The following is a 21,233-nucleotide window of genomic DNA, read 5'->3' as shown; positions in this document are numbered from 1 at the left end:
GAGGACAAGCCTGGGCTCTGCTGCCCACACTTCTCCATGCTGCCAAGAGGAGACACCGTGGCCTCAAGCAGGGGCGGGCCTCCTTTCCACCTCTAAGGGAGAAGAGTCCTGGATTCCACCACCCTCGCTCCAGCCAGAGACCAGCATGAGTCTGGCCCTGCCTGCAGGTGGGTCCACTCACAGCCTGGCCTGCTTCTGAGCCTCTCCACCCTCCTCTCCACGGAATGACTGAAGACACAGGAGACAGAGAAATGGATAAAATGTAGCCTCGGCCGGGGAGACCTGGGCATGCAGGCTGCACTGCACCCAGAGCCCAGAAGTGTGTGCAGGACCACTGTCAGGGGCCCTGACCACTCAGGCCCTCTACAGGACCCTCGACACCACTCTCTGCTTGTGCCACAAGAAGATTATTCCTGTAAACAAACACCAACCACCACCCCACACAGAACACACTGGAGGAACGAAACGTCTCTGGCTGTGGAATTTCTTTCGGCAGCAGTTGAGGCCTAGAAGCCGCAGCACCCCCACATGGAGCACAGCGTGCTGGCGATGGCTCTAGCCCCAAGCTCAGGCCTGCAGGGCGCACTGTGCCCGGGAACCCAGTGGGGGAGTGGCTGGGGTTGTGGCTTAGCAGTAGAGTGCTCACGTAGCACGGGCAGGACCCTGGGTTCTATCCTCAGCACCACATAAAAAATAAACGAGTGAAATAAAAGTATTGTGTCCAACTATAAAATAAATATTTTTTTAAAAAAATGGCCTGGAAAAGCAATGAAGCGTGGCCAGGCACAGCCGAGTGCTGAAGGGGTGGCGTGGACCTCCTGCTCTCGGGCGCAGAGGCTGGGCACAGAGCCCAATGCTCTTGGGAAGAGTGGCTCCCCGCTTCTCTGCTGCTCCTGGGGCCCCCTTCCGTGGAGTCCTGGGAGTGGTCTGAAGGTCATGATTTTCACACTCTGAGAAGGAAACAGACCAAAATCTTAAAATTTTAGAACTTTCCTGGGACCCCGTGGGTGGCAGCACAGGAATGAGTCGGACGCCTGCCTTCCTGCCGCGTGGCCCCCTGCAGACCAGCTGTCACACTCCAGTGCTGAGAGCATCAGGTGCTGATTCTGTGGACCACAGTGGTCCCCAATGAGTGGGGCGATTCAGGATGACATCACATCTGTCCCAGGCTGCAATTGTGGCAGGTATGTGGGCCACATGGCTGCAGGAGCTGTCCTAAAAATGTAGCACGGTGGAGTGTGCCGCTGGGTTAGGTGACTGTGTCTGCTGATGCGGCAGAGCTGTTCGGAAGCTGCCTTTGCTGTGTCGGCGTTGAGTGCTACAGTGCGCGAGCCTGGCAGGGGCACAGAGGGCCACGCAGGGTGCGGCCAGGCCCTGCCGATTGTGTCTAAGCTGCTGCGGTCTTGGTGGCTCACCTCAAGGTGCCAGGCATCTGCTGCTGAGCCCTCTGCTGGCCGTGGGAGCGCCTGACGCGATGACTTGGAAGTCCTGGCCCTAGCAGGAGTTTGATCCCATTAGTGGAGCGGAGCTGCCCTTCCTATGAGAATCGAGAGATGTCATGTGAGCACCCGCACGGTTTGGCACCATGTGAACTGCATTGTAACTGGCAGCTACTGGTGCCCTGGCTCTGGTGGTCCAGGCTCCAGGGGAGTGAGCTTTCAGTGCTCCCTGAATACAGTCAGAACTTCCACTGAGGAGGGCCACACCCTGCCCCTCACTACTGTCACTGCCCCTCAACTGCTGGACTGGAAACAGCTGACCTGCAGCCAGAGGTACCATCCCTTCCACCAGCCGGCCGTCACTCACCCCATCCCCCTTGCCAGACCTTGGAGACCCGACTTCCTCTCCTGGGTGTGGGTAGAGGCTCAGTGGTGACCCTGTGGCCTCCCTGGGACCAGGACTCATCCTTCAGCCTTGCCTACCACCTGGACTCCTGCTGCATGTCCCGCCTCCCGCCTCCTGGGCACCAGCAAGGGGCTGATGAGAAGTCTCTACAACACTCATAGCCAAGTGCCTGTAGCTTCACTGGTCTCCACAGACAGTAGATGGAAGTGCAGCCTCAGGCGGGAACTAGACTGTGCTGCGTGTGGTTGTCTTGTAAGTATCAGGAAGACTCAGGGGTTGGGCACTGATGTCTCTCTGTCTGCAGACAACCCCTTCCTCTGACCACTGCTGACACGTCTCCTCCTGCCTGTTGGGAATCTCATCCCCCACACCAAGAGAGGCGTGGGCCTAGCAGGACATTTCCAAGACAGCAGAGTTTATCCATCTGTAGTAACTTGCACGGTTATGGCAGAGCTGTGTGTAGAACCGGGGTCCCCAGGTCCTGCAGAAGGGCTCAGTGCCTCATATCCTGCATGGCAGTCAGTGCCCGTGAGGGTGAGCCCCAAGTTGTCTCTCCAGGCTGCACCAGCCCTGCAGAGGTGCAAATGTGTGTAGGTGTTCCACCATCGCCCCAAATAAACACAGTTCTCAAACCCCAGAAAAGGGAGCCCATCTCCATCTGCCATGTTTCCCAGGACCCAGGCACCTCAGGCAGCACACCACTGCATAGAACCGGCCCGCCTCTCGGCCCTAGGCAGAGGGGTCCAGCAATTGTCCATGGACACTGGTGTCCCTGCTCAAGGAGGGCTGTGGTTGCAGCAGTGACAGACACTGGAGGGACGGGTGGGCACAGCTCTGGGGTCTGGAGGTGGTGAGTCTCTCTGGGACGCAGGGTGCAGTCTTGGAACTGAGGCCAGGCCCTGTGGATCCACTTCTGTGCTGGGGCCTGCGTCTTCTCACCCTCCCTCATAGGGTCTTCCCGAGACCCTGTGCTGCCTGAGTCCTGAGTGTTCTGTCCTCACCAGTGGGAGGCCTGAGAGAACAAGCACTGGTCACATGTCCGTCTGCGGGGAGAAACTCCTCCCCTCCCCTCCCCACTTCCGGGCAGTGCACACGGCTCACCGCGGCTCCATTCCACCAAGTCTGGTTCCTCTGAGCATTTGCGTCCAGCCAGACTGCCCCAGGCACTTGCTTAGAGCTGGTCCCCTGCTTTCTGAGGCTGAAAAGGGAGGCCTTGGGAGGGAGGGAGGCAGCTCTGCCCTCAGACCACTCCCTGTGGGCAGCCCCTTCTGCCTGCCTCGCAGCCAGAGCCTCTGGGGAATCCAGTTTCGCTTCTGTAGGAAAATCAGCATGTGCTCCATTTGCCTGGGGACTTCTTTTCATAAAGGATCCTCTGAATGTTTTTCCTTTACTAATTTTATTCCAAGTAGGAAGGGGAGTTTAAACTTATCCTGTCTCAATTCCCTCTTTTTTTGGTTTTCCTCAGATACACCTCAAAAAGTATCTCAGAAAGTGCTGAGTGTGTCTGAGAGCAGTTAGAACTAACTGAGCTGTCTGCAGGTGCAGTTTGGGTGAGGAGAGTCTAATAAGGGAAGCTGGCGATCTCAAAGGCTGGGCAGCACTGCTCTCCGGGCAGGACGAACTCTGAGTGGTTTTCATGGGTGGGGGCAGTTTACAGAGGGTTATTAAAATAGAACAAATTATCTCCCTTAAAACTTTCGAATATTTTATTTTTCTAAACATTCTTCAAAAAGAGAGAGGTCATGTTACTTCTAGTACCAAATAGAAAGTTAGTGGCACCAAGACCAGATGGTTCTAGGAACAGGACCAACCGAGGTCCCCACGGAGCTGCAGCTGGACGGGCTCCTCCTGGCAGTGGGGAGGGTCAGACTCCCTGCGGGGTCTTTGTGCTATGGGGATTCCTCTGTGGAGCCCCTGCCAAGCCGGGAGGGTTGAGTTTGAGGTCTGGTCAGTTTCAGAGTGTTTTCTGCTTGCCAGGTGTTCCTGGTGAGGAAGGTCACTGGATCTGATGCTGGCCAGCTGTACGCCATGAAGGTCCTGAGGAAAGCCACCTTGAAAGGTAAGGCCTCAGGGCGCTGTTTGGAGAAGCGCTGAGAAGGCACTCACCCCACTATGGTTCATGGGTTCTCATGGGTTCCGGAGCACATGGGCCCTGCTGTCTGGTAGTCGATCAGCAATGCAAACGTTCCCTGGGTGTTTAAGATACTAGGCAGAATTTCCAGTTTTTGGAGGAGAGCCATCTTGCGTAGACACCAGCCATCCACAGATGCTCCTCCTGGAGAGCCTTGGGGAGGAGAGCAGCAGGCAGAGCAGGCTGCTACCTCTGTGTGCGCGACAGACCCACCGGGGTCACTGGGAAGCTCAGCTTCAGGTCAAGTGTGGCTCGTGGCCGAGCTGTTTTCCTGCTGTCCCAGTGACCGGGAGTTAGAAGTCCAGTCCAGCAGTGGCTTCCAGCCTCTTGCTCCCACCCTGAGGTGAGAGCACCACACAGGGTGAGAACATAGCGAGGTGCAGAGTCTCACCCACCTCGTGACCCTGCACCCTGTTCGCTCTTGGTGAGGGGAGTATGCTGTGCAGTAGGAGAGGCTGGACCCACGACACCTGGCTCTGGACACCCAGTTGGCAGCGGTTTATTAGTCTCTGCTTCCACCCAGGGAGGTGGCCATTAATGCCACACAGGTCACATGGGCTGCTCTCAGGAGCTGAGGCTGGGGGAGGCAGGCTGTGTCGTGCGAAGGCGAGGTGGCCCAGTCCCTGCACATGAGATGATGTATTTGATTTTGTGGCTGGCAGGGGAGGGAAACCCACTAGGTTGCAAGCTGAATGGGGCCCAGCTGGCCCAGCCCACAGAGGAGTCAGCAGGCCAGGGGGCCTCGCCTGGGGGGGTTACCCAGCAGGAGCAGGGGAGCTCGTGGTCAGCTTTGGGGTCCTGTAAGACTCAGGCAGCCCTTGGTTTCTCTTAGAGCACAATGTCCGTGGCAGGGGTGTGCAGGGAGCTGCAGAGACAGCGGCATGCTGGCTCCGAGTCCTGTGCCTTCTCCTGGGGAGAGGAGACAGGACCACCAGTGGAGGGCATAAGGGACAGACCAGATCCATGCATGTCGCAAGCAAGCCATGGGCTGTGTGTGTGAGCTGTGCTCATTTGAGCGTATGAGAGGCCTGACTGATGTTACTGCCTGGGCTGTGCGACTGACATGTGTGCCTTTCCCCTCACTCTGCCTGTGATCCCACACAGCACCTGAGGCGGCTGTGGCTTTCCAAGATGTCAGTCAATCTGCTGACCACAAAGACATCACCAAGCAAGACTCCACCCTTGGAAACCCAGTCCTTGTTTTATTTGGGTGGAACTTTCTTGAATGTCTTTTCCCCAGTAAATGGAAGGTTTCGGGTGTGTTCCTTCCAGCAGTGGAGCTGACCCTTGGGCCACCGAGCCGTCCTGCCTCAGAAACTTATGTTCACGTGCTGCGTGGTTTCTTCACCGTTTTCTTAGTTATTGATACACAAGCACCTTTGAACCCAGTCCATGTCACCAGCCAGCCAGCTGGCACGCGTGCAGACTGGGACTGCCCTGACGTGTGGCACAGGGAAGGCGCTCTCACACGAGGAGGTGGAAGGAGAAGTTGGGAGGTGAGCGAGACCCAAGGTTCAAGGAGGCGACCACTTCCACAGAGGAGAGGAATCAGGGTGGTGTTGTCAGCATGACTAGCAATCAGAAAACACAGACACTGACCCTGGTGTCACCTGGGGTCCTATGCACGTCCAAGGGGAAGTCGCTATGAGCACAGGCCAGGGTGGCTCAGGAGTACAGCTAAGGATTTGGGTGCTCACAGGTTGTTCTGGAAATTCCTGTGTGCACAGAAGACTTGGGCACTTGAGTTTCTAGTTGAGTGTCGCAACCTGATTAAAGCCATGCTTTAGATTTAACATTTTTATCGTTTTACAGTATTTATATAACTGTTACCAGGTGAACATGAACAAATGTTTCAAGAGTCTCATGACAATGTTATTTTAAATAATTGCTCTGTTAGTAAGAAGAGGTATAGAAAACAAAGCAAGCTTTGACTTCTTATCCCCAACTTTTAATAAAATAACCTCTCTACTTAATAGTTGCCCCAGAGAAAAAGAAATACATTAAACATTCTCTAGTTCAGGATCATCTAAAAGTCCCAAACCAAATTGCTCATGCAGTTTCTCACAAGGTTAGACAAAGGTGACCACAAGGCCCAGCTGCCCCACTCCTGGGTATTCACCAGGAGAAATGAAAACACAGGCTACACAGAGACTGCACTGGAATGTCTGTGGCGGCACCAGCCAGTTCATAAGAACCCAGCAGTGGGGAAAAGCCAGTGTCCACCGACTGGTACGTGAAGCAGTGCTCTCTGCATGCGATGGGAGGGCATTTGAGGATAAAGGAAGCTGAGAGCGCTGCACACTCCACAGGCAACATGGTGGGCCTGGAAAACAGCTGCCCAGTGAGACCCGGCCCAGGGTCCTCGTGTGTGCTGCTCCATTTGTGTGGAGGTCAGTGGTTACAGGGCTGGCTGGGGCTGGGGACACAGCAGCAGTGTGCCTGGTCTTGGCTCCTTCTTGGGTGATGAAAATGTTTTAAAATCGATGGGTGGTGATTGTTCAACTGAACACATAAAAACCCCTGAATTGTGCACTTTGAATGGGGGAATTGTTTGAAACGTGGATGATCTCAGTAAAGCCCTTGTTTTAAAGGGAGCAATCCTAAATAGCGTGGGCCTTTGCTGGCCCACCCTGTGGCTTGGACCAGAGGCAGAGTCTTTCTGTGGTTGAAGATGGAGACTGGGGGCATGCTGGTCCACTCGAGCCAGCCATCTCCCTCCTGTCCCAGACTCTGTGTAGCCTCCGGATCTGAGCAGTGACCCTGGACAGCTCCTCCTGCCCCTCCCAAGACTTTCCTTTCTCACCCTCAAGTGGGTGCCACCGAGGGCCTCTGGAAGGACCGGGGAGGAAGCAGGGGAGGTGGGATGCTTGAATGCAGGAGGGCAGGCTAGGAAGCTGCCCTGGGCTCGGTCAGGTTGGCCCTGAGCTCTGAATGCGAGAGCTCACCACTGTCTCCTGACTTCTGTCCCCTTGGGTGTGTAAGCCTACTAAGTGCCCCCGAGAAGTGGCCATTGGCCCAGCTGGTGTGGAGCAAGCAGGCGCTGAATCTGTCTGCAGGTGCCCCACAGGCAGGTACTCACAGCAGGCAGACCCATTGTCAGGAGCTGGGCCAGAATGACAGCAGCAGCTCTGTGCAGGTCACAGGTGACAGGTCGCTAGTACCTTCTGTATTTCACATTTTCATATTTGACTTTTTGTATATAAAGTCACTTCTACATATTCTAGAATAGTTTACTTGAGTACGCAGTATCATTTTTGCTTGTGAGAGACCCATGAAGGCACAGAAGAATGTAGACATTTTCCATTGCCTTTTGAAGTCAGCTTGAAAGCCAACGTGTTGCATCCCACGCTGTTCTAACTTTCTATAATGGTCCACCACCAAAGAACAGATATTTTTTCCAGAAACCCTGCTGCAGTCTATTTTCTTGACAAGATGGAAGAGGCTCACCGGACAGTGCTTTGTGTGTGGTCGCCCCAGACCTCACGGTGCTGCAGCTGGCTCTGTCATGGGGAGAGCAGGTCCACTTGCACCCCTCCTGCAGATAGATGGACGGCCACCCGCCCAGCCTCAGCCTCACCTCATGGGTGGAGAAAGGCACTCCCCGCCAAGGTACATGTAAACCCGTTTAGCTCCAACACTTCTGCCTTCCAAGAGCCAAGCTGTTGGAACACCCCGTGGCTCACTGTCCACCTTCATCATATGGCTGGTTTGTGAGCGAGACAACACTCCTGAAGAGTGTGGCCCGGAGCAAAGGGACATGCTGTAACACCACGGTGGTGTTCCCCATCTCCAAGGGCACTGCCCCAAGAGCACAGGCTGCCCCTGGAGGGAAAGCGCATCACCCTTGAGCCGCAGAGACACCTGAAAAGGGACAACGAGGGGGCTGGAGGCTGGCAGAAAACATGAGAATCACCGGAGACTGCTCTGTGGGCCTGCAGCTGGTGTCCACGTGACTACAGGGAGGGAAGTGGCCTCTTACTAAGTGTGGGTGTCGAGCGCTGTCACCACCTTCCTTTAAGCAGGTGACAGCCATTTCCAATGTTGTCAACTGCTCCACAGCTGGAGGAGGAGGGAGCTGGCAGGGGTGTTGGCGCTGTGCCCCAGCTCCGTGCCTCACCTCGCAGCGGCCACTTCTAGAAACCCGGGTTCCCACACTCAGGCCTCTCCGTGCAGTGGTTACAGGGAATAGTCCATGTCACTCGCGGATCCCAAATGTAACGGATCCCGGAGGAGGACACCCCCACCCCATGCTGCGAGGGAGTTTGGTTGTTAACATGCCCCTCACGGAGGACACCTTCCCAGGCAGGAGACCAGACAGGAGTGCCCTGACCTCCATTCTAGTAGCGAGTTGAAAGGTGGGGCTGTCGCCGCCTCAAGACACCTGTATTGTGTGGCCAGTCTTCTCAATCTTGGGGCCAGCTGGAGTCACCTGGGGTCCCCAAAGCTGCTGGTGTGGGGCCACTGCAGGGGGCCTGAGTTGCTGGTCCAGCGAGGGAATCGAGGGAATCCTAAGCTGCCCTGCACATCCTGCATGCCGTGCATGCATATGTTCAGGATCAGGAAACCAGGACCCTGAAGCCACAGCCAGGGTCACCTTGGGAGCTTCCTCTCTCGCCACCTTCTCCCCAGGGCTTGCATCAGTGGGCACCTTCCTCAATGCATGGAGGGTGTGGGGTCAGCAGGCTCTGACAGGAGGGCCATCGTCTCACCCCTGGTCCTGTTCTCACTGGAGATTGTCTGGGTTGGAAATGTGGCAGGGCTTCAGGGGTCTAGGTTTCGTTCCGTCTGATGAGTGGGGCAGCCAGGAGGAGGGTGAGCTTCCGCTGCCATCTGATCAGAAAGAATCCTTGGTTAATCCCTCCATGAGGAGTCCGTGTGTCCTAAGAGCTGGGAGCTGGGCAGAGACCGGGACGCTCTCCCACACAGTGGTCCGTGGTCTCAGGGCCCCAGGGAGAGAGCTTCTCACGTCAAGATGTCTTCAGCAGGACTTCCCCTGCGTCCTCACGCCTCACCAACGTCTAACCATTTTCTTGCAAGTCCACCCTGCCTGCCCAAAGGTGATCTGCATTCCCCTCTCCGAAGGAGCTAAATCACGTCCTGTCCATCCTGGGGACCTCATTGTGGCCAGAGTGCCATGTTGGAGTGAGTGAGGTCTCTGGCAGTTGTAGCAACATTGCACATGCCTCTTGGTGGCTGAGTGGGGAGTCACTGTGGCAGTGTGACAGCAAGCCAGGAGGGAGAGTGACAGGGCAGGACGTCATCAGCCCAAGCCCCTTCTCTGGACATGCCGTGTCCTCTGTGAAGAGCAGGGCAGGCTGATCGTGTCACTCTGGAGGTATGCCTGGGCACACCAGTCTGTGGTAGCCGGCACAGAAGGGCGTTGGTGGCATCCCTGCTGACCACAACATCCTGAAATGGTCCTGGAGCAGTCGTCTTGGTGCCAACCCCCAGAACCTTATCCTCGGCACCTCAGTGTTTGTTTCATTTAGTTAGAAGACATGGAGTCGCTCAGAAGCCAAGCTTTAGTCTCTGAGTTTGAACAGATTGGATTTCTGTGCTAACTCACTGTGTCATTTGATTCATATTTGGTGACTTCAGATTCCTGAGGTAGAGGTGTAAGCACAGGTATAAGTACCTCCTCTTACTAGAATTTCAAAAATGAGGAAACTGAGGCAGAGTTGGCAAAGACTTAAAATCAGACTGTTTGGAGGTGATGAGGGCCTGGTGCCCGCCCCAGGCCGCCTGCCCACCCAGGGCGTTTCCTCCCAGGGGGCCTGTCCTGGCTGATGTCCCTGTTCAGGCACATCTTCCCAGCGCATTGTCTAAGATAGAAAGCAAAGTGGGAATGGTCCTGTGGCCATCTTGGCCACCCTCTGAGCCCTTTGAGCAGCAGATCCCAGGCTGTGGGGCCTCCCCACCAACAGGCTCTGACTCTCCCTGTTGCCTGTCTGGGCCCCTGGCATCCCTCAGATGCTGGCATGTCCTGAATCACAGAGACGTTTCATTGCTTCCCCCCACGGTCTGCGCCATGTGAAGGATGACGGACTCACGGTTTATCGCAGGATTCCTTGGTAAGGAAGTGAGTCAAATACTGTGTCCATCTTCTCTGAAGTGATTCAGTATAGAGGAGTGAAGAGACCCATTGTGCTGGTCAGCGTGGCTTCCTGTCCATTGTTACTGTCATCATTATCTCTGGTTTTCTCCAATTCCTGTATTTTTTTTGTAGTAATTAACTGTAAAAAGTTTCAACCCCTAAACGTTGAGCAGCACAGCCACTTGATGGAAGCCCGTGCTTTGCTGAGTCAGATCTCCGTGAGCTGAGAGCTGCCGGGGGGAGATGGGTTCTCCCTCTGCTCAGACTCAGTAGTGTCCAGCCACGGCCACAGGTCGGGAGGAGCTGGGCTCAGCCCAGAGTGGGGTCTGCAGGGTCCCCCAGCCCAGTCTCAAAGCCCTGAGGTCCTGCTGTGCCCAACACAAAGCCATCCTCAGGCCTGTGGTGGCCATGCCTCCCTGTGGTGACACTACCCTTCAGCAGCCCACAGAAGCAGTGCAGAGCATGATCCCTGTGGTCCCCGTGGGCCCTGACCACAGAGCAGTCTTGGCTCACGTTCAGTGTGCCACTCTCCAGGTCTCCCCACGTGCCAGAGGCTTTCCAAGGTGCACTCCCATGGCTGGTATTGCCATCTTCACGGGGCTAGCAGAATCACATTGGTTTTCTTTTATTTCTATATATACATGACAATAGAGTGTATTTTGACATATCGTACCCACATGAAGTATAACTTCCCGTTCTGTGCAGCCCACAGAAGCAGGTGATCAGGCAGGGCAGAGCATGGTCTGATGTGGAGTGACACTGGTCGTGTATTCACATATGAACATACAAAAGTAATGTCTGACTCATTCCACTGTCTTTCCTATTCCCATCCCCCACTTCCCTGTCAATGAACTTCTGTTCTTCCCTTCCTACCCCCTTATTGCGAGTCAGCATCACATATCAGAGAGAACATTTGGCCTTTGGTATTTTGGGATTGGCTTATTTCTCTTAACACAATAGTATCCAGATCCATCCATTTACCAGCAAATGTCATGAAGTCGTTCTTCTTTATAGCTGCTGAGTAATATTCTGTTCTGTATATATATCACAATTTCTTTATCCATTCTTCTGTGGAAGGACACCTAGGTTGGTTCCATAGCTTAGCTATTTGAATTGAGCTGCTATAAATATTGATGTGGCTGTGTCACTGTAGTTTGCTGATTTTAAGTCCTTTGAGTATAAACTGAGGAGTGAGATAACTAGGTCAAAAGGTGGTTCCATTCTAAGTTTTCTGAGGAATCTCCATACTGCTTTCCATGGTAATTGTACCAATTTGCAGTCCCACCAGCAATGTATAAGTATAGCCTTTTCCCCACATCCTCACCAGCATTTATTGTTGTTGTATCCTTGATAATTGCCATTCTGACTGGAGTGAGATGGAATCTTAGGGTGGTTTTGATTTGCATTTCTCCAATTGTTAGAGATGTTGAACATTTTTTCACATATTTGTTAACTGTATTTCTTCTTCTGTAAAGGGCTTGTTCAATTCCTTTGCTTATTTATTGATTGGGTTATTATTTGGGGGGTTTTTTGGTGTTAAGTTTTTGAGTTCTTTATATGTCCTGTAGATTAATGCTGTGGTAAAGATATTCTCCCATTCTGTAGCTTCTCTTTTCTCATTCTTGATTGTTTCCTTTGCTGTGAAGAAGCTTTTTAGTTTGATATCATCCCATTCATTGATTTAACTTCTTGCATTTTAGGAGTCTTATGAAGAAGTCAGTTCCTAAGCTGACATGATGGAGAGTGGGGCCTACTCCTTCTTCTCATAGGCACAGGGTCTCTGCTCTAATGCCTAGGTCTCTGATCCACTTTGAGTCGTGTGCAGGGTGAGAGACTGGGGTCTAATTCCATTTTGTTACGTATGGGTTTCCAGTTTTCCCGGCACCATTTGTGGAAGACACTGTCCTTTCTCCAATGTGTGTTTATGGCACCTTTGTCTAGTGTGAGGCAACTGTATTGATGTGGGTCTGTCCCACTGGTCTTCGGGTCTGCTTGGGCGCCAGTACCATGCCCTCTCTGTCACTGAGCTCTGTGCACTAACGTGGGGTCACGGGGCCCTTTCTGTCACTGCAGCTCTGTGGACTAACGTGGGGTCACGGGGCCCTTTCTGTCACTGCAGCTCTGTGGTATGACTTAGGGTCTGGAGGTCCTCTCTGTCACTGCAGCTCTGTGGTATGACTTGGGGTCTGGGGGCCCTCTCTGTCACTGCAGCTCTGTGGACTAACGTGGGGTCTGGGGGCCCTTTCTGTCACTGCAGCTCTGTGGTATGACTTAGGGTCTGGAGGTCCTCTCTGTCACTGCAGCTCTGTGGTATGACTTAGGGTCTGGGGGTCTTCTCTGTCACTGCAGCTCTGTGGTATGACTTAGGGTCTGGGGGCCCTGTCTGTCACTGCAGCTCTGTGGTATGACTTAGGGTCTGGGGGTCTTCTCTGTCACTGCAGCTCTGTGTTATGACTTAGGGTCTGGGGTCCTCTCTGTCACTGCAGCTCTGTGGTATGACTTAGGGTCTGGGGGTCCTCTCTGTCACTGCAGCTCTGTGGTATGACTTAGGGTCTGGGGGCCCTTTCTGTCACTGCAGCTCTGTGGTATGACTTAGGGTCTGGAGGTCCTCTCTGTCACTGCATCTCTGTGGTATGACTTGGGGTCTGGGGGCCCTCTCTGTCACTGCAGCTCTGTGGACTAACGTGGGGTCTGGGGGCCCTTTCTGTCACTGCAGCTCTGTGGTATGACTTAGGGTCTGGGGGCCCTCTCTGTCACTGCAGCTCTGTGTTATGACTTAGGCTCTGGGGGTACTTTCTGTCACTGCAGCTCTGTGGTATTACTTAGGGTCTGGGGGCCCTCTCTGTCACTGCAGCTCTGTGTTATGACTTAGGCTCTGGGGGTACTTTCTGTCACTGCAGCTCTGTGGTATGACTTAGGGTCTGGAGGTCCTCTCTGTCACTGCAGCTCTGTGGTATGACTTAGGGTCTGGGGACCTCTCTGTCACTGCAGCTCTGTGGTATGACTTAGGGTCTGGGGGTCCTTTCTGTCACTGCAGCTCTTTGGTATGACTTAGGGTCTGGGGGCCCTTTCTGTCACTGCAGCTCTGTGTTATGACTTAGGCTCTGGGGGTCCTCTCTGTCACTGCAGCTCTGTGGTATGACTTAGGGTCTGGGGGCCCTTTCTGTCACTGCAGCTCTGTGTTATGACTTAGGCTCTGGGGGTCCTCTCTGTCACTGCAGCTCTGTGGTATGACTTAGGGTCTGGGGGCCCTCTCTGTCACTGCAGCTCTGTGGTATGACTTAGGGTCTGGGGGCCCTCTCTGTCACTGCAGCTCTGTGGTATGACTTAGGGTCTGGGGGCCCTCTCTGTCACTGTAGCTCTGTGGTATGACTTAGGGTCTGGAGGTCCTTTCTGTCACTGCAGCTCTGTGGTATGACTTAGGGTCTGGGGGTCCTTTCTGTCACTGCAGCTCTGTGTTATGACTTAGGGTCTGGGGGTCCTCTCTGTCACTGCAGCTCTGTGGTATGACTTAGGGTCTGGGGGCCCTCTCTGTCACTGCAGCTCTGTGGTATGACTTAGGGTCTGGAGGTCCTTTCTGTCACTGCAGCTCTGTGGTATGACTTAGGGTCTGGGGGCCCTCTCTGTCACTGCAGCTCTGTGGTATGACTTAGGGTCTGGGGGCCCTCTCTCTCACTGCAGCTCTGTGGTATGACTTAGGGTCTGGAGGTCCTCTCTGTCACTGCAGCTCTGTGGTATGACTTAGGGTCTGGGGGTCCTTTCTGTCACTGCAGCTCTGTGGTATGACTTAGGGTCTGGTACTGTGCTGCCTCCTGCTTCTCTCTTCCTACTAAGGGTTGCTGGGGTATTCTGAGCCTTAGATTTTTACAAGTGAATTCCATGACTGCTTTTTCCATTTCTATAAAGAACATCATTGCAATTTTAACCAGAAGTGCATTCAATCTGTATAGTGTCTTTGGTAGTATGGCCATTTGGACAATATTGAATCTTCCCTATCCAGGAGTACGGGAGGCCTTCCCATCTCCTAAGATCCTCTTCGGTTTCTGTCCTCGGTGTTGGTAGTTTCCTGTGGAGTCTTTCACCTCTTGTGTTAGACTGCTTCCCAGGCTGTTCTGTTCGAGGCTGTTGTGAATGGGATAGCCTGTGAGTGTCTCTGACTGGGCTTTCAGTTTCTGACACCCACTGACATGGCAGCAATGGAAGGGTGAAGGACCCTCTGTGGGCTTCCTTTTTATTCCTGGTGATTAGATCACCTCAGTTCTTAAGTATCAAAGGGGCAGTGTGAGCATCAGAAGATGGGACCTTGGCTTCAGCCTCTGTTACTCAACGGTCACTCCTCGGCTGTCACCAGGTAGACGCCATGGACCCAGCCTCTTCCTTCCATCCCCAGATGTGGGACACAAATGATGCACACTGGAGAGTGGGCACTGGCACGGCCAGGCTCCTACTGCTCTGCCAGCAAAGCCAGAGTCCACACACAGTCATCCCCCCAGTCGCCTTGGGACAGCCAGCATCAAGCTTGCTGTTTGAGATGCCAAGGGCCTTGCTGGGATGATGGCTGTCCTTCAGCATTTTGTTTAGTTTGTCCCTCGCAGTGTGTGCAACTTGGCATGGCCAGTTGTGTAGCTGCCATCAGCAGCAGTGAGATCCTGACCTGACGTGGTCCCAGCCTTTCCTCTTCCTGCAGTAGACCCAGTCAGCATGTGCCCATGATGGCCACTGTGAGCCCAGCACTCTTGTGAAGGTGTGACCTGGTGCTGAGAGCTGGGCACTAGGTCCACGATCTGTCCTGGAGTCTACCGTACTTTCTTAGGAATTGGGTGCAGTGGAGAGCACCCTAATGCCACCCTGGTGCTGGCCAGCGTCCTGTGACATCCACCATTGCTGCAGTCACATTTCACAAAGGAGCTCTCATTTTTATATTTTTTCAAGAACAAATGGATGAACTGTTGTAATAGAAAAGGACATCACAGCTTATGAAGTCACACCACAGGCTTTTCAGGGGGCACTCATGTCAGTCCCAGGGCTGAACAAAGTCTTTTTTTTTTTTTTTTTGAGAGAGAGAGAGAGAGAATTTTAATATTTATTTTTCAGTCTTTCAGCGGACACAACATCTTTTTTTGTATGTGGTGCTGAGGATCGAACCCGGGCCGCACACATGCCAGGCGAGTGCACTCCCACTTGAGCCACATCCCCAGCCCCTGAACAGTGTCTTGACGGCTCCCTGATCACCCCACTGTTGCCCTAGTGCCATCTGCGTGGACTCCCACATCCTTCACCCCATGGACAGTCTCCCCGGCCAGCATCCTGTGTCCCTCGCCCTGGGCCACCGACTGCCAAGCAGCATGGGTGTGTGTTTCTTGATTTCTGTGCCTCTGTCTTCTGCTGAGTGCAGGGTGGCGCTTCCCTGGTCCTCTCTCCCTCCCGCTGGAGGGAAGCAGTGCCCCCACTGAGGCTCCCAGAAGAGAAGGAGAAGCCCCTGGAATCTACTGTGCAGTGAAGGGGCACCACAGAGGACAGCAGAGGCAGGCAGGGCTCTGGCAGGGGCCGGCCTGGCCAGTGCTTCACGTGCTGTGTGTGGTCTCATCTGCTTCTCACGATGACCTTGGGTGGAGCCGTCATCCCTGCTTCTGTGGAAAAACAGCCCACAGTGATGCTGCCCGTGGCAAAGCCAAGGTGGAAGGCAGGCCATCACTCTGTGTCCCCACTAGGCCACCGCATGGCACCTTCTCAGACCAGCCAGTGGGAGTGACAGTCATGCATCAAAGACAAAGGTGGGCCCCAGAGAGCTGGAGCTCTGCGCGCAGCAGTTAGAACCGAGAGGCAGTAGAGCAAGAGTGGGAAAGAACTATGTTTAAGTCGTGGCGAAGCCAGGGCTCATCACCTGAGCCGCGTGAAGGTGACTCACAGCACTAGGCGTCGTCACTGTTCACACCCATTCGACTGAACCCCCGTCTTCCTCCTCCCTGTCCCTGCTGGCCGCCACGCTGCCCCAGCCTGCCTAGGGCCCTGTTCTGGATGCCACCGTCAGTGGCTCATGCAGTGTTGTTGTCTGCCTGGCCTACTTCACTTAGTGTCCCTGAAGCCACTTCTGCTTGTGCATTCATCTTCGGGCACACTTGGGTCGCTTCCGCCGTCGGCCCTTGGGAGTAGAGCTGCTGTGAACAGGTACAGATGCCTCTCCAGCCACAGCTTTTGCAACTTTAGGATGTGCGCCCTGGAGTGGCACCCCAGATCGCACCCTCTTTCTGTCAGCCTTGAGGAGCCACCAAGCTGTTTCCAGGTGGCTGCGCCCCTTTTCTGTCCCGTGGCAGTGCTGGGTGTCCGTTTCCCAGCCTCACTGACAGTGGTTCAGGTCCACCTGGTTATTTTGAGGGTTGTTGTTATTATACCACCCTTGGGGAGGGACTTGTTAAATAAAACTTCAGGGGTGCCTGTCACAAGTCCAGAGTGGGGGTGAATCTAAGTGCCTGGCCCAGGGACTGGCTCGGTTGGACTTGTCTGAACAGAAGCATCTGAAGAACTTTCCGCCCTCCCCTCGGGTGGCCCCGGGAGGTCAGGGGCTGCTGCCCTGGGTGTGCCGGTCACTTGCCCGTCTTGACACTCTTCTCCTCAGGTAGCCATCTTTCTCTGTTTGTGGTTTGTTTTTCCTTAGAACTTCATGGTCTGCACTTCCAGGTGGCTAAGCCTGAGACAGTGAGAACACAAAAGAGTGATGCTGTAATTGTGTAAAACACCCTGGATTAAAATATGTATCAAAGGTCCGTGTCTCCCGTGGAGAGAGAGGCAAGCTTCCCTTGATCTCCACTTCTATCAGAAAGGCAGAATCGCTGTGCACGACTCAGGGGTGGGTCATTATGTGTGATCCTTGGCGCATACGCGTGATCCATACATCCTTCCATGAAAGAGCGCCAGGAAACGCACAGGCCATGCTCTCAAAATATCACCCCACAGGTTGCTTTTCGCTTAGGAAGGGACTTGCAGGCCTGTGTGGAGGAGAGACGGCACTCGCCACTGTAACCATCCTGAGCACTGCCCGGCGGGCAGCCCAGCAGTTCCTCCCACTGCCAGGCCATCCAGGCGGAGCATCACCTACCCACCACATCGTCCAGGCTCGTTCCTCCAAAGCCCCAAGCCTGACCTCAGTTCACAGGAAGTACAGGGGTCAAAGAACCCACTGAACCACAATCAGACCAGTCCGCAGCATGGACCATTCTGCAAGAAAACTACCTTGGACCTCCCAAAACGTCCAGGGGGAAAAAGGTGTAGAACTTTTCTAGAAGCAAAATAAATAAAGCAGTTGAGCAGTCAGCGAGCGTGTGACCTTGACTGGATCCTGAGTTGGAAACAACAAGGGCTCTGAATGGCATAGGGCTGTTACGCCTGGACTGGGTATCCCGTGGTGTCAGGAAGCAGCTGGTGGTTCTCTGGATGTTACTCTAGATTAGGGAGATATGTGTAAGTGCACCTAAGGGTCCAAAGTCTGGGTGCTTACAATTTATTTTTAGTGATTTTGTCGAGAGAGGGGGCAAATTTAAGAGCATGTCAATAATTGTTAAATCAAGCTGGAGGACATAGGGGCGGTCATCATATCGCTTTGAGTCTTGTGTATGTTTGAAAACGGGAACAACGACTTTATCTAGTATTTGGCGCTCCGTGTTCCTCTGAACTCCAAGTCCACCTCTTGAAAGCCCTTTGCCTCTGTTCTGCAGTCCGGGACCGGGTGAGGTCGAAGATGGAGAGAGACATCCTGGCAGAGGTGAACCACCCCTTCATCGTGAAGCTGCACTACGGTAAGTGGGGCATCAGCGGACACACCTGAGAGGACCAGGGCCACCCTCGCCAGGTCAGGGGCAGCCGAAGGAACAGCAGATCAGACAGAGGAAAGTCTTCCTGGTGTCGTAGACACTTCCCTGTCACGGATGCAGCCATCCAAGTCCCAACCCTTGATCTTCTTTGAGTTTTTTTTCCCCTAAGAGATAGATGCCCTGTTTTCATTCCAAGGCTGTCCGTTATTATTAAACTGTCACCATTGACAGTCGGCTCCAAGGCCTGACCTACACTGGGATGAACCACAGCACGTTTGTGTCGGAGTTTGTGAACAAGTAGTCTGTTTAAGCTACAAGTGTTCACACCACCTTTTAAGCAGATGCTGTGTTTCAAGCCTCCTAGAGACAGTGGCCCCTGCACCTTCAGAAACACCCCTCAGGCAGGCAGGCAATCATCGCATCTTCTGAGGCTCAGGTCAAGTAATCTGCTGGAGGCCGTGCCCACTTTGCATGCGGCGCCTCTCCACGTGCTCTCTGCCCTGCGTCTCCTCAGAGGAGCCGTGAGTAAAAACTTCAAATCAAAGTGATCTCAAGTCATGGTGACTTGAAGTCACGCCGCACCACACCCCTCTGATGATTACGTGAACAGAGTGCAGCAAAGAGCAGCCAAGCTGGTCCCTTGCCGCTGGCTTCAGGGCTCCAGGGCAGGCGTGTGAGGGAACAAGTGAGGCCCGTGCACATCGGAAGCAAAGGTGTGACCATCAGGACAGGGTGAGGCAACTCCCAGCTCTTCCCAGGCTGATTCCTGGTAATATTCCGAAAGCCATCCAGTCCTGTGTGCAAGTCACGTGGCCCGTCCATTCAGAAATAGTGAAACCCAGCATGCACTGTGGACCCAGAGAGGCCAGGGGACCCCTGCCCCCTCTGGACTGTGGGCAGCTCCAGCTCTGATGTCCCCTGTGTGGTGGGCAAGGCGGGACAGGCTGGCCTTCTCCCTCCCACCCCCACTGCTGCTGATGGGCTGGGGTCAGGTCCCATCCACCTGCCACTTGAAACAGCCCCCAGGGATACTTCTGGAGAGATTTAGAAATGGGCATCTTGCAGAAGCTTCTCAGCAGGCCCTCTGCATTACACCCCCTGTTGTCCATCACAAGACCAGCCACTTCCTCAGATGAAACTAAAATCCACACTTCAGCTTTCACAGTTCCAACAAAGTGTCCTCCAGCTAGAGCCTGTGACTCTAAAGCCCTCCATGATGATGCTTCTGGCATTGACTTCTAGAAAATCGAAGGCTTTCGGACGCAGAGATCTCAGGACCCCTTCCGGCTGTACTTGCAGTGTGTATAAACAGATGCCCATGACAGCCCTCCCTAGACTGGACTGGCTGTCGCAGCCAGTAGCCTCTCACTAACTCCAACCTGGCTGTCGCAGCCTCTCACTAACCTGGACTAGTGTCCGTGGATGGCCCCTCCCTAACCTGGCCTGGCCTTCACAGTGAACCGACCCTCCCGAACCTGGGCCTGCAGTCACAGCAGTAGTAATGGAGGCTGGTTCTTCCAGACCCTCCAGTGTCCACTCCTTCCTGCTGACCACTGAGCATGGACAGGAACTATGTGGACACTCTGTGGCCTGAAACAAATCTAAAATTGTCAGGCATAGTAACCAAACTGAGGACAGAAGCCCTAGTCACAACACAAATAGGGTGACCAGTCACCAGCACTGCCGTAAAAGAAGTCAGAGGCTAGTCCGCTGCACTGAGCTCCGGGAGTGCGGCTGTGGTGATCGGAGCCCTGCTCGCCTGCCCAGCCAGCCCACAGAGTTCCCGTCTGAAGACCCAGCTGCAAGCCAGGCCTGTCACTAGTGGCGGTGGGAGGGCAGGCTGGATGTGTAGGTGCCTTTCCCTCTGAACCCGCACTTCCCTTCGTGAGTGAGAAGGCTAAGGAAAGGAGGGAGGGAAAGAAGCGTCTCAAGACCTACAAAACTGGGACCAGAATGTGGTGTCCTGCCCCCTTCCCTGGGCTCCCCTGCGCTTCTGAGTGACAGCTTGCAGGTTAAGTAGACATGTTTGTCCAAGAGAAGCTGGGAACTGGAAACTGACCGTGTCAGAGAGAGCAGAGTCCACCCCTGAAGCTCTCAGCTGTGTCTCCCCCACAGCCTTTCAGACGGAAGGAAAGCTCTACCTGATCCTGGACTTCCTGCGGGGAGGCGATCTCTTCACCCGGCTGTCCAAAGAGGTGGGCTTCCCTCCGTGAATCCCCTCTGCAAACATCTGTCTGGGAGGGAAAGAGAGGAGGCAGGGGGTGCCATGTGGGTGCTGGGTGTGCTTGGTGTAGGGGGTATGTGTGTTGGGTGTGCATGATGCTTGGTGTGTGTGTGCTGTGTGAGTGTTGGGTGTGCGTTAAGTGTGTGGGGGAGGGTGTTGGTTGTTGTTCAAGAGCCCACCAAGCTGCAGGAGTGCTTTGTCCTTGGAAGGTCTTGGGAACAGGGTTTCTCCAGAGATCCTATGGAGCTCTAAAGCCTCGGTCCACCATTAACTGTCCAGGTGGAGCAGCTGGAAGCCCATGGCTAGTTGAAGGTGACAGCTGGGACAGATGGTGGCTCCTGCTTTCATCCTGGGAAGATGTAGTCAGCTCAGCATGTCCCGTCCTCTGGGGCAGGCCTTCCATGCAGTCTGCTCAGGAGCATCTGGTCAGGTCTGCACACGCTGCCTGAGTCCCATGAGCTTTCCCAACCCCAGAGTCTACTTTGACCTTCAGCACCTCCGATAGGCGTGTTCCAGAATGCTGCTCAGGGCACCAGGGAGGCACTAAGGCCCTCGTGACTGGAGGGTGCTGAGCTCTACAGAGGGAGAAAGCCAGAATGCTGCCCAGGTCAGTGGTAGTGACAGAGGGGAGCTGCCGACAGGGAGAGAGCCCTACTGGAGGGAGACCGGATCTACAGGCATGAGCTGCCCCTCCCATTCCTTCAGTTAGAAAGCAAAACCGCCAGCTGTGACAAAAGCGCTGAAATGTCACCAGGCTCCAAGACCCACACCATGTGCCCACACCTGACTCATGGCCAGATGGCTTAGCCAGGAGGAACATTCTGAACCCAAATGCCCAAGGACGGACACAGCACTTGATTTCACGACAGCTCACCTGAGAACCTGCCGCTTCTCCCCAGGAAGACCCTAGGTAGTCAGAGGCTCAGGGCGCACCACTGGCCGCCTCTTCCCTGAGAGGTGAGGGTTGTCCCATCTGCCTCTCGGGGGTGCAGGCCTCGGTTTTGTTGTCCTTTAGTCAGTCCTTGCTCAACGCATCCTGAGATTGTTTTCAGAGGCGCAGGTCAAGAACCCAGCAGAGGTCCCACTGCCTAGTTGGCCCAGTGACCGTGATGCAGGGCGAGTCCAAGTGGT

At 54.3% G+C, this 21,233-nt stretch overlaps 1 protein-coding gene across 5 annotated transcripts in view; it reads left to right on the top strand.

Moving 5' to 3' along the window:
- Nucleotides 1-21,233, top strand: part of RPS6KA2 (ribosomal protein S6 kinase A2) — a gene marked incomplete at its 5' end in the record, with an annotated part of 317,911 nt that overhangs the window by 239,300 nt on the left and 57,378 nt on the right. For 2 of the 5 annotated variants that reach the window (XM_081296228.1, XM_081296230.1), the window contains 3 exons: nt 3,823-3,904; nt 17,783-17,863; nt 19,994-20,073. In XM_081296228.1, the coding sequence (XP_081152354.1) occupies nt 3,823-3,904; nt 17,783-17,863; nt 19,994-20,073 (243 nt within the window). Of the gene's footprint in view, nt 1-3,822; nt 3,905-17,782; nt 17,864-19,918; nt 20,074-20,460; nt 20,533-21,233 lie in introns of those variants that run through there. The other 3 variants (XM_081296229.1, XM_081296227.1, XM_081296231.1) reach the window with 2 other exon arrangements.

The sequence above is a fragment of the Spermophilus citellus genome (genome assembly GCF_964194105.1).
Source record: "Spermophilus citellus genome assembly, chromosome: 5".
Taxonomy (NCBI): Eukaryota; Metazoa; Chordata; class Mammalia; order Rodentia; family Sciuridae; genus Spermophilus; species Spermophilus citellus.
Note: the sequence above shows the minus strand (reverse complement) of the source record. Positions and strands in the feature narration are given on the sequence as shown.